Below are 13398 nucleotides of genomic sequence, written 5' to 3'. Positions count from 1 at the left end.
AAGTTTCCATTTTGCCTTCTCTCCCTCCATGATCAGACAAGACCTGAACGTGGGTCTTTATTATTACCTTTATCCTTGAGCAAACACTTAATTGACATAAGAAAGTTAATTAGCAGATGTGCCTGAAATTGTGGCTGTTGAATTTAAATATTCTGTTTCTGCTTTGTGCTTCTAATTAAACCCTACAGGTCTTACATGAGACTCAGAAATTCTTGAAAACTGAAGTTAAGTTCTTCAAAACATAACCACTCTCTTGATCCTTTTGTAGCTGGTAGGAGTATTTCTAGGTCACCTGGAAATAAATGAAAATAGATTTTTATTTTGCTGTTCCTTGCTATAAAATTATTTATAACAGTTGCAAAGAATCTGACACAACTGTACAAACTAGGACTTCTGTTAAAAATACATTGGTCTCAAATGATTTTATGAATAAATTATCTTAATTGTGTCTTTGTAATTGTCATTCTCTTGTGCATCCTGTGTTCAGCTTTATGGAGGTTAATTAGGGGAACACTGTGGAAGGGGAAACCAGATACAGAGAGTTGTGCTGTTATCCTGATCTTTCCACCATGGTCTGAAGTTGCACTACTTAAAGTGACTAAATAAAACTATAAACAAATTATTATATTGTCAATAATTATTTGTATATTAATAATTACATGAAAGTTTAACTGTGCTTTAGGAAAGGATTTTCTAATGATGTTATTTTAAGAAATAGCAAAGATAGCATTTCTCAGATGCTGTTTGACCACAGCTGTCTAACCAGCCTGTCAAAACTGGGGTGTCAAGGCTGTGGTCACTGACAGAACACGTGAAGGCAAAGGCAGAAATCCAGAGTAGGCTGCTGGTCCCCTGGTAATGAAATACAAGAATAGAAACCTTAAAACTTCTCCATGAGCAGCCCAGAGTGCATTGGCTGTGGCTTGGTCTGTTCCCTGCAAGCAGGGTTTGACAAATGGTTCTCCAGGGTAAGGTGTGATGTTCTCAGCTGATTGATGCACCTCCTGCTTGAAAGTGTTGGTGGGTTTAAATTCTCTCAAGATTAGGTGAACCACTGCAGGATGATTGACTGCATCACTTTATTTCAACAACTGCACAAAAATAAATTATTTTTTAAAATAAAAAATAATTCCAGTATTTACTGATTTGCAGTTATATTTTAGTAATGCACCAAAAGTTTTAGCATCAAACTGCTACAAAAGCAAGGAATAATAAAACAGTGCATTATGGAAAACCCCACTGACTGACCTATGCATTATATGTTATTTTATTGGGTTCTTATTGGCACCTATGAATCAGGACTTTTTTAAAACCATCTTCCCTTCTTTCCCCAACAAATAAATCTCTGTTAGTCACTTCAGGGTACAGGATGAACTTTCATTTTTGTAGGCTGGCATTTTGTTACAGCTTGAATAGTTTCCTTTCTCTGTGCCCAGATAAGACTTCCTTATCTGAAAAACTTCACAAAAACTTCCACATTTAGAATTCCCTTTATCAAATACTGTACTGCTCAGGCCATGAAACATGGTACCTAGTTGTAATAATTTTTTACTGCTTCCAATGAAGTGCATTGCCTATTTATTTACATACAATGAACAAACCTGCAGTGCCCTACCTGTAAATGTGACAAATAAGGATAAAAGAAGAGCTGCCCTGAGCTTCAGTGGACAGCAAACATCCTGCATTTACACCTGCTAGCACAGAATTTGATGTAGAACAGGCTAAAGTTCAATAATGTGATGACTCAAAGTGAATTTTTGAATCACTTGTAGCATTGTATTATTTGGTCTTTAATGTGCACATACTTCTGATTCTGTGTACCATGGAGATCAGTTTGGCTTTGTCCTTTCCTATTGAAATCAATCCAAAAAACATTAATTATTTTATGTTGCTCTAATACACTTCCATTGAGTAAGAATATCAAAATACTTGATTCTTAGTAGAAAATTATACTTTATACACAGTACAAAATTATGTTGAATGTCTCAGCAGTTTGCTGCAGGGAGTAGAAAAAACATGTATTACTCTGAAAAAGAATTTATTATTTCATTTCATTGCAATGAGAAATGCCAGCTGCTATAATGAACAGCTCATAGAAACATCACAAGAAAACTTCAACCACACGTGCTGTCCAAGCCATGTGTCCCACAGGAACAGCCAGGGACAGTGTTCAGATGTTCAGGACAAGGCCTGTGCTCAGGTTAACCCACAGAAATAGATCTGACCAGTCTGGGCTTTTAAATGACACAGTAGATAAGGAGGAAATCAAGAGAATTGTTTAAGAGAGACATGAAGCTCCTGGAGTGGGTCCACCTGGGGGGAGTGAGGGTGATTGGGGAACTGGAGAATCTCTGCTCCAAGGAAAGGCAGAGGGAACTGGGCCTGTTGAGCCTGAAGAAGAGAACAGAGAAGGGATCTCATCCATGTGTATAAATATCTAAAGCCAAGAGGATGGAGCCAGGCACTTTTCAGTGGTGCCAAGCAATGGGACAAGAATGGGCAGAAAGTGAACCTGAGGAGGAACTTCTTCACTTGCAGTGATCACACACGGGGACAGATTGCCCAGAGAGGCTGTGGATTTCCCCACTGAGATATTCCACACCCATCTGGACACAGCCCTGTGCTGTGTGCTCTGGGATGGCCCTGCTTGGGCAGGGAGGCTGGAGCTGGTGTTCCATTGTGGGCCCTTCCAGCCTGGCCCACCTGGCATTCTGTGAAATCCAGCATTCTGTGCTCTGTCACCAGGGACACTCCTGCCAGGAATGCAGCTGAAGCTCCCAGTGCTGCTGGAAGTGTCAGGGCTGCTCTCACCTGTGTCAGAGCAGCTCCCCATCCAGGACCTGCCCTTGTCTGTGTGTCAGAGCACAGCTCCCCATCCAGGACCTGCCCTTGTCTGTGTGTCAGAGCACAGCTCCCTATCCAGGACCATGACCTCGAGTAGCAGCAGCTCTGGGCAGCATTTCCACCCTTCCTACAGCAGCCACTTTCCTACGGATACTGACAGTCTAATCTGGAATACCGTGTCCAGTTCTCGGCTCCTCAGTACAAAAAGGACATGGAACTACCAGAGAGGGTCCTGTGGAAGGTCACAAAGATCATGAGGGGTCTGGAGCATCTCTCTTAAGGGGAGAGACTGCAGGAGCTGGGACTGTTTAGTCTGGAGAAGAGAAGACTGGGAGGGGATCTCATCAGTGGATATAAACATCTCAAAGACAGGTGCCAAGAGGATGGTGCCAGACTCTTTTCAGTGGTGCCCAGCGACAGGATGAGCACTAGCCATGAACAAAAACACCAGAAGTTTCACCTCAATATGAAGAATATATTTCCATTTAAGGTGGCTGCCACTGGGACGAACATTCCAAACCCACCCGAGCGCGTTCCTGTATCCTCTGCTGCGGGTGGCCTCGGCAGGGGCGATTAGACTGGATGGTCTCCAGAGGTCCCTTCTACGCCTGACGATCACTCGGTGGCTGCTGAGGGAAGGAAGCCAAGCCGGCAGCGGGTCGGGCCGTGCCGGGCGGTCTCTGCCCTCCCAGCCCGCCCAGGGGCGGGGGAGCGGCGGCTCCGCCCCCGCGAGCTCCGAGAGCCGCGGGCGCGCCCGGCGCGGCAGACGCGCGGAGCCGGCGCTCGCCATGGCCTCGGTGCGGGAGAAGGCGGCGGCTCTGAGCCTCAGCGCGGTCTGCAGCCCCGCCGCCAGGCCGCCGGGTACGGCCGGGCACCGCCGGGCACCGGCACCGGGGGCAGCGGGACGGGGAATGGGAGCGGGAGGAGCCGGGCTGCCCGCAGAGCGGCATTGGCGGGACGGACGGGCGGCTGTGCCCGCTGCGGGATGCGGGTCCTGCCGGCGGCAGCTCCGCTCGGCGCCTTTCCGGGCTCCGCGAGGTTCAAAAATTGGCCGCGCTCCGGGAGCCGCTTCCGCCGGGGCCCCGTCCCGGCTGCGGGCCCGCTCCGCCATGGGAGCGGCAGCTTCGGGATGGGGATCCGCGGGACCCCTGCCCTGCCCGTGTCCTGCTCTGATCCGCGGGACCCCTGCCCTGCCCGTGTCCTGTCCTGATCCGTGGGACCCGTATCCATATCCTGCTCTGAACCGCGGGACCCCTGCCCGTGTCCCTGTCCTATCCTGTCCCTGCCCGTGTCCCTGTCCTGTCGTGCCCGCGGAGCTGCGGGCCCGGTGGGTGCCAGGGCTTGCACAGCCCCGTGTCCCCAGCGCGGGTTGAGAGCAGGTGCGCAATGAAAGGGCGCTCGCTGGGAACTGATTTTCTTTTCTTTCCCTACCTTGCGCACCTTAACCTTAACTTTGTGGAAACTTGTCTCATTGCCACAATTAATACCGCTTCCCTCAGAAAAGATCCGAGTCTCTGTGTGTGTGTAAGGAAGCGGTGATACAGCCGTGAGCGGTAGTTAAAGCATTGCAGGTGGTATGTGTTGATATTTATTCTAGCGACAGAAACCAGCGTTGTTGTATGTTTGGTGGTGTCGGGTTTGGAGGCTCTTTCCTCCCAAAGAGCGTAGCTGCCTATTGGAATGTAGGGCTGGAAGCGAATTCTGTGCTCGTGTTTGTTGTCCCTTCCTGGAAATGTCGTGGTTAAAGTATCAGCAATTGTGTACCTTGTCTGTCTTGTACTTTTAAAGCTTTGGAAATTGGAGGTTCTGGGAGTCTTCTACCTTTGTTGGTTCAATGCTGTGTATTAAAAAGCTGCTTTGTTTTTCTTGTTTTGTTTTTTTCCCCCCCTCTGACGTATATCTTTCCAGAAAGATAACTGTTACTGTCTTTCTGGAGTGTTGGTGTGTTCAAATGATATTGTGTTCCTTGCTTTTTCTCCCTCTTCCCAGTCTTTACTGCCCCTCTATCTTTCCTTTTCCCCTTGCTTATTCGCCAATTTCTGGGTTTTCTTGTAGCTGGGGATCAGCTGAAAACTGTTGCCCCAAATTGGAATATAACTCTCTAACTAAAGCCACTTCAGACTAAACAGAGCAGAAAAAACACCTCCTGCATCTCTGTGGAAAACGCTCACAGTAATATGTTCCAGAAGGAGTTGCATGTTGTTGTTTTTTTCAAACACTGCATCGCACTGTTAATTCATTTGGTTTGAGCTCTGTCACAATCCCAGCTGGCTTTCTGCAGGATTGCTGCCAACTCCTTCCTTATTTTGTCCTTCAGCTTTTGATTTCTCCCTTCTTCCTCTGCTTTCACTCTTAGTAAATTATTCATCTGACTTACTGAAAAACATTCTAATTCTAGCCTCTCTGGTGGCTGCAGCTCTCCCCAGTTAGGTACCACCTGCAAATTTCGTGTGTTTTTAAGTCCTTGTGGAGGCTGAGTATAGCCTCAGGTCAAACTGTTGGCTGCTGGCATTTTATTGTAATCAGACTGGTAAATGAGTAATAGTTCAGTGGTTTCACTGGGGGAGGCAAGACGGATTGGCTCACGGAAGTGGCGCTGGGTGCACAGAGCTGAGGTTTCTGCCGGAGCCGAGGTGGCAAAGGGCTGTCTGCAGGGATAAGTGTGGAGTGAGTGACATCCAAGAGAATCCATGGACTTGTTAGTGGTGTGCTAAGCACTGATGTTAGGTCGCTTGTGTGTATGTGCAGTCCTGTAGCAAACAGGGTTCTGATGTGTCTCTTCATCCCTGCTTCCCTCTCCCTGCCCGGCTGCGTTGCTCGGTGTTAGGAGTGCGTACAGCTGGTCGTGGTTGTGGGACCTGTGTGCTTAGCAGTGGTTCAGCAAGGGTAACCATTAGGTGACTGAGGGACACACAAGAGGACGGTGCCAAAGTGACAGGCTGAAAAAACAGGAACTCCTGGTTGCAAAGCTTTAGGCTGGTGTAGTGAGAGGAACCACCAAAGAGAGAGAGGGAGACTGGTGCAGAGCAGACAGACTCGCTGAGGAAGTAACAAAGCGTTAATGCCTGGGCAACCCAAGCCAAAGTGGAAGTCTCAAAGATTTTAAAATCCCGACGAGGTTGATGAAAGCTAGAAGCCAGAAAGGGAGCTATTCTGTGTGGCTGCAGCATGAATTCAGTCTTTGTGTGTGCTCTCAGGCTTTAGCTTGGCGCAGAAGCCGTTTGGAGCCACGTTCGTCTGGAGCAGCATTATCAGCGCTCTTCAAACTCAAGTGGAAGTGAAGAAGCGCCGCCAGAACCTGAAGTGTTACCACGACTGCTTCATTGGCTCGGATGCAGTGGATGTTGTCTTTGCCCATCTTCTGCAGAACAAGTATTTTGGGGACGTGGATATTTCCCGGGCTAAGGTGGTTCGTGTGTGCCAAGCGCTGATGGATTGCAAAGTGTTCGAGGCTGTCTCAACCAGGGTCTTTGGGAAAGACAAACGCTCCGTGTTCGAGGACAGCAGTAGCAGCCTCTACAGATTCACAAATGCCTCAAACCAGCCAGAGCTCGAGAAAGATTACCAGCAGTGTACCCCACAGAGGTTAGTACATGGAGGTGAAGAGGAGATTTTTTTGCAAGAGGAAAGTATGTATTCTTGAGGAGAGAAAAGAAAACTGTACATTTACAGGGTAAAAATAGACACTGCATAGATGTTTGTGGGTAAAGACTGGTAGGAAAGAGCAATTTGAAGAGAGTAAATCACTCAGCCTACGTGGTTACTTGTTTTCTCTGTCTGTTATCACCTTGCCTTGGGGGAGGGAGGTAAGAGGGTAGAAATTAAGTGCATTTACGTACTGATCTAAATCAATATAACCAACTGGAAATCAGATGCATCAAACAGGCTAGTGGCAATCTTCAGCCACTGCACACCTAGCTCTGGCATAAACCAGTAATCCATGCAACTTATAAGGAAAAATTGTTTTCTCCTTTCATCGTCTTTGCTTCACTACGCTTCCAGTTTAGCTCTTTTTTTTGCTGTTTCTTTATACATGTATGACTTGTTCCCAGGCAGGGTAGCAGGCTGTGCTGCTGTTATGCTATTGCGCTCCATCCTAGAACCAGAGGGAAGTGCAATGGTGAGGTTTTGTTTTCCTGTCCCTTTAGGAGTTGGCAAAGAAAACCCTGGTACTAACTAAACCTGCACAAAGCAGAACGTGTAGATGCCACTTTGCCAAATAACTTCCCTTAAAAATCTTTAAGTGTTCATCACTTCACCTACTCTGACATATTCTTACAAGACACCAAGTGGATGTATTTAATGCAGTAGTTTTAGCAATGGGCACTTTTGAAAATTGTAAATCGTATTGTCCCAAAATGGAAATGCCTTATTCGATTGACATGTTCATGTGAGTAGCAAATGTGAACTTGAGTGCATCAACCCTGATGGAAAAAGTAAAGAAGCAGAGATTGAAAATATTTCCTTTGTCCTGTTTCCTCCCTCTGTTCCACTAGCTCTTGTTCTGTCCTAAAGCAAAGTGTCCCAAGTCTTTATTTCAAAAGAGAATTCATGAGAAATTAAAACCACTTTAATTATATGTGGTATTTAAAAATATTTTCATCACAAGAGCTGTTAAAGTAAGAATATATTGAACAAACTGTCATTAAAGAGGATTATTCCTGTTTTATTAGTGTAGGATGAAGGTGTTTTTCTTCTGGGCAGGGCACAGATCCATCGGGTTACATTTCTTCATTTAGTGAAAGGAACAAATCTGTCGATACATGCAGATTGTCACATCCATGTCAAAGGTAGTGGACATCAAAAATATTTTACAGTGCCCTAAAACAAGGAAGCTGTGGGAATTGAAGTCATCTTGGAGGAAGAGTAATTTTGTGGCTGAAGTGGTTCTGTTACATGCAAACAATTTTTGAAGGTATCATACATGCTCCTGGGTGACTTGGACAGAGGAAGTGTCAGGCAGGGGAGCCGAGGGGGCAGATTATGTAAATATCTATACAGGAGAAAATGTTCGGTCTTGGGACAGTTACCCATATCTGTAGGTTGCATGATTTATTTGGTTATCCATATATATTGTTATATATACAACTGTTTTTAAACTCAGATGTGAGAAGAGCACATTGTTCCACTCTACTCCATTCAAACCGGAAAGCTTGGAGGATCTTTGGGAAAACCTAAGTCTAAAGCCTGCAAGCAGCCCTCAACTGAACATCTCAGATAGCTTGTCCCGTCGAGGTAAGCCAAACAGAGTCACAGCCATTTGTCTGTGGGAGAAGGAAGGTACATCTGTAGGAATGGGAAGACTTGTGCTCCTCGGGTTGGAAAGAGAGGCAAACTGACACTCACAGTATTTTGGTTTGAACACCAGGTCGTGAAAAGGCAAGTTGTATTTGTTGCAGGCTTGCCTTTTGCGTTTTTATTTCATCAGACAAAAGGCATTATCTCTTGATTGAAATAAATCAGTGTTGACTTTTGTGGAGAAGAATACACAATGTACAGAGCTTGATTTGAGTTAGAAATATTCATAATATTCAGTTACCTGCAGTACTTGTGTATTTGTTTTAGTCAGGGCAAATAGTCTGCTAGAAGTGAATTGTGTATCTGCACATCCAGCACTCCTTCAGTATTGTGTGAAACTATTCTTGACAATTCATGGCTTGTCTTTCAGACTAAACTGTGATCTAATGCGTTTTTTCCTTTGGTTAAAAGTGATAATGTGTCCTAGAAACTGTGGTTTCATCATACGGAAATATTCAAGGGAGCTGTGATAAGGAGAGTGTCACTGTTGCACTTTTTTTTTCATCCCTTATCTAGAACAAAGATTGTTTGTGAATTAGAGCACAAAGAGTGTAAGGCACTCCAGACTAATCCAAAAAGCAGTTCTCCCACACTTGTAGTTAACTAAACAAATGGGGAGTTCTTGCCTTTTGTGGTGATAAAAGGCACTCGAAGCTGATAAGAGCCACATGCTTTGCTAGTGCAAGTCTCTACTTTGGTAAAATCAATCTGTTAGGTTAAGCCTGATGGGAGGAAGGGCAGTTATCTTCCTTGTGATCAGTTTTTGCCCATGCTGAGTCTCCGTGTGCTTTGTGTATCCACCCTTCCCAGTTATTAATGAAGTGTGGCAAGAACAAACAATTGCTCGCCTGCTGCAGCTGGTGGACCTCCCTCTCCTGGAGTCTCTGCTTGAGCACCAGGAGATCAGACCTCAGCTCGCCCAGCCCAGGAAGGCAGCTGGATATGTCATCACAAGTAACTACCTGGACAGAGAGATCCTCAAGGCTTTCAGTGACTCGCAGTGAGTAATCACTGCTGTCCTCTGCAGCTCTGAAAAACTGCCTGCTTTCAGGGGAATGTGAAGCACAGTTGGTCTTTGGGTAGAAATGTAGCAGAAGGGATGTGAGCAAGCACTTTTTTCCATGTTGGACTTGGCTGGAATAACTGGTAAATAACAATTGCTTCGTGAGAAAGTCTGCTGAACACTGGGATGGTTTTTGAATGCAATGGCAGTAGTTGATGGTATTCAGAGGGGAAATTCTGTGCTGCATTGAGGGAAGAATAGAGGTTTTATAATCGTCATGAAAGTTTTTCCTCGAGACATCACTTGTGAGGAACTAACTTAGCTCCTCCCACTGTATTAAAAGAGCTAAGAATGCTGAGCTTGAAACTGTACACAGAGTTAAAAACATTCTCTGAAAAACTTGTACCAGTTTGAATTAGATCAAGGTTCATGTTTCTGTTTATCTAGTGATAATTGTGTCCTTATCTAACAGTAGAGGACGTGATTGACTTTGGGTTTTACTGCTTGTGACTGTTTACTTGTGGGTTACTAATTTTTCATCTTGATTAAATACATAACAAAGAGGCTTATGACTATGATCTACCCGAGTGTGTCAGTGCAGTGTCTCGTGTGTGTGAATTTCTAATGGGTTTAGGTGCCTACACACGCAGTTTTCACTGTGATGAAGGAACCAGTCTACCTGCTCTCTGGGGAAGGCATTGCAGCCAGCTCTGAAGGGCATCTGTAATTAAAGCTACAATCCCAAACCCCTCTGTGTTCCAGGACAGACGAGTGGCTCTCGGCAGCAATTGATTGCCTGGAATATCTTCCTGATCATATGGTGGTGGATATTAGCAGGAACCTGCCTGATCAGCCAGACAAAGCAGATACCTGGAAACTGCTGCTGTTTGAGAACATTGGTAGATACTACAGCCAAAAAAAGGAGCCACTCTTAAGCCATGCATCTGAGATTCATTTAGGAATTGCAGAACTATTAGGTAAGTAAAATAGACCTGTGTTCTGTGTTCCAATGCTTATGTGAAATATGTACCAAGAAATTGAGTATTTACCTTGGGAGCCAAGATTTAAAAAAGATTAAAAGCTGACTTCTACAAGTGTTTTCTTGTTGGTTTTTGTTTGGTTTTTTGTTTTTGTTTGTTTGGAGGTTTTATTTATGATTGGGCTCTTTAAAATTTCTAGACATAAAGACTGTTCTTTGACATTTTGGTTCCTACTGTATGCAGTTCTGTAATTGTTGTTCAGGTCTATGCAGAATGGCTGTGAAACCAGAGTGCTATAATTTGGTACTAGCTGGTATCCAGGGAAGTCAGATATCCATGGGAAATGAAATATAAATATAGCCTAATGGTAAATATTTAGGCTGTAAGAGCTAAACACTGTGAAAGCTGTGTGGATGCTTGGTACCCCATTGACAATTTTTTACACATTGCACTTTTTTACACAAAAATGTTTCTTAAATTTTGTTTGGACAGCACATTGGAAAGCTTTTGATGTTTTAGTTCTCAACATTTTATCCCAGATCTCCTTGTTTTTCATAAGTTCTCTGCCTTGATTGTTCATTTTTTTCCATGTTAACTGGAATACTTGGCATTTATATCCCATTCTTCCTCTCTCCATGATAAAGGCTATTAGTACAACCTACTTCATTTAAACAATGCACGAACCTAAAATGGCTATTCTGCATAGTAAGGCAAATTAAAACTTTGTAGAACTTTGCAAACTAATTTGCAATTAATTCATCAAACTAGCCCATGTATATAGGGCGTATTCCTCAGTTTTTGTGAGATCTTGATTACCACAAGCAGAGGTGATTAAATTTTTTTTTAATAGAACCATTTTCCTTTTTTGGTATTTCACATCCTCTTTAAGATGGCAGAGCTGTAATTGAACTTAATTACAAGGGAGCTTTAATGGCAGGCTGAATGCCTGCGTGTGGGATGTTGTCAGAGTGTGCAAGCAACTCTCCTCAGCCTGGGAGAAGTTTTTGTGAAAATGAATTGCTGTGTTTGGCCGGTTCTGTTTAGAGAGATGGGCATCTCTTCAGTGGCTAATTTAGGTGTTTATGGTAACATTTAAATAAATGAATATGCTAATAGATACCTTTTTCTCTCCCTAGTGAATGGGAAGATGGAGCAATCTTTAGAAGCTGTTCAGCTCTATTTGAAGCTCCTCGACAGCCAAGTCAGGGAGGAGTTCAGGAGACTGCTGTACTTCATGGCTGTTGCAGCACATCATTCTGAGCTGAAGCTACAGAAGGAGGTAAATCTGCATTCTTAACAGTTGTTTTACTCTTTCTGAAATTCAGAGGTCTCAGGTGCTGGTCAGAAGACACCTTTGTAGTTTAAATTTGTGACTATAGGGAAAGTAGTGATTCAGAAGAACAAAGGTGATGCCCTTCTTAATGGGGGAGACTAACTTTCCTCTTTTGTTCTTTAGAGTGACAACAGGATGGTTGTGAAAAGGACATTCTCTAAAGCTATTATCAACAATAAAAACTTATCCAGAGGGAAAACTGACCTCCTGATCTTGTTCCTTGTTGACAACCAGAGAGATGTGTTAAAGGTAAGAGCTAGAAGATGGCCAGGTTTTGTTTATCTGGTATGCTCATGGAGAGCTGCTGTTGCATTGATCTCTCTCTCTGTTCCAGATCCCAGGGGCACTGCACAAGATGGTCAGCAATAAACTGCTGGCTCTGCAGAAAGGCCAGGATCCCAGCAAGATAACAGGTACCACTTCACCCTGAGCTCTGTAATCTTGCCATGCCCCCAAAGGAGAAATGGGTGATGTAAAAAGCCTTGCTGTAAAATGACTGATTTGATCTAAAGGAGAGTGAGTCTGTAGAATCTGCAGGGTGGGTGGAGTGTGGTGATAATCCTCTGAATGTCTCACCTTTCCTTTCAGGTTATACCTTTTGCCAAAAACTTGATGAAAGAGAGTATCGATCCAACACAGAGAAGACCACGAAAGATGAGCTGTTATCTCTATTGAAAGCTATTGATGAAGATTCAAAGCTCTCTGACAAAGAGAGAAAGAGGCTGCTAGGTCAGTTTCATAGTAGTAATCCAAGTATTTTTATGCAGTATTTTGGAGACAGAGTTACTAATATGTGTGTGTGAGACTTCAAATATTACTTTGTATACCCCAGCCATGAAAACACTAATATATTTGTAAATCTTTTATATTCATGTATCTGCCTAATAAAATTATTTTGTGGAAAATGATGGAATTTATCCAATTAATTACCAAAACCTACAGTGCATGAGTTTAACCTGTATTTATAGTTTAGCTTTTCTCAGTCTTAATTTCTATAGGACCAAAATAATACTTCCTTTTCCTCCCCAAGAGCCAAGTCTGTTGACTCCCTCAATTCAGGTATCAAAATCTCTGGGATGGAAGATACCATGAATGAAATCTCTGCCACCTTTTGCTCCTGCACTGAATTTTATGCTGAACACTTTTTTTTCTAATTTGCATTGGGTTATGTGATTATAAAATAACATCGATCTTTGACTTGCCATGTGCTGGAGAGAGCTGAAAAACATGTTCTACTTGACCTTGTACAGCTTCAGGGTTGCCAGCTAACTAACCTGTGTGTGTGACAAAGTGCTGTCCTGTTTTAAGCTCAAATGACACCTTATTGAGGAATTGGCTCTCCTAGGATGATGAAGTCAGTCTGGATTTTTAAGTCAGTCTGGCTTTGGTTGCCACAGGATGTTCTGTCTGTGGCTGGTTATCTTCATCCCTGCAGTGTTCTGCTCTGTCTGTAACTCTTACTGATGGCACCAGCTGTAATTAGAAAAGTGCTGGAGCGAGTGGAGGGCCTTTGGCTTGTCCTGTGGCATTTCTTATCCGTGTCTGGTCTACGGTGGAAATGCCAAGATTTGCAACACAGGCAACTGCAATCATATATATATATATATATGTATATAGAAAATGATCAGACATCTAATTTTGGCTCTTGTGGAGTTATCTTTGGAATGATATCACCAAAACTTAATTACAGCTGCTTTTTAAAAAAAACAAAACCAACCAAATTTTCCATTTAAAGTATTGAGCTCTGTTCTTTTATTTAGGAACAAAAGCTAATTGAATTATGACAACAAAGTGGTAGTAACTGTTGCAGTCACATGTGGTGAGCTGTTCTTAAAAAACACAATCCTGTGTCAGACTCCTAGGTCTCACTAACTAATGCTTCAGTGATTACTGGTGTCTGCTGCCAGGGGCCAGAGTGTTTCTCTGTAATGGAGCTGAAG

The 13398-nt window shown here is 43.7% G+C and overlaps 1 protein-coding gene across 1 annotated transcript; it reads left to right on the top strand.

Moving 5' to 3' along the window:
- The first annotated feature begins 3566 nt into the window (after positions 1-3566).
- Positions 3567-12363, top strand: DEPDC7 (DEP domain containing 7). Its single transcript, XM_014884581.2, has 9 exons — positions 3567-3705; positions 6042-6429; positions 7949-8079; positions 8953-9142; positions 9908-10122; positions 11262-11404; positions 11582-11707; positions 11793-11871; positions 12047-12363. The coding sequence occupies exons 1-9, from the start codon at positions 3633-3635 to the stop codon at positions 12259-12261; spliced, it is 1560 nt and encodes a 519-aa protein (XP_014740067.2). The 5' UTR covers positions 3567-3632; the 3' UTR covers positions 12262-12363.
- Positions 12364-13398: the final 1035 nt, after the last annotated feature.

Source organism: Sturnus vulgaris, chromosome 18 (genome assembly GCF_052056855.1).
Source record: "Sturnus vulgaris isolate bStuVul1 chromosome 18, bStuVul1.hap1, whole genome shotgun sequence".
Lineage (NCBI taxonomy): Eukaryota > Metazoa > Chordata > Aves > Passeriformes > Sturnidae > Sturnus > Sturnus vulgaris.
Note: the sequence above shows the minus strand (reverse complement) of the source record. Positions and strands in the feature narration are given on the sequence as shown.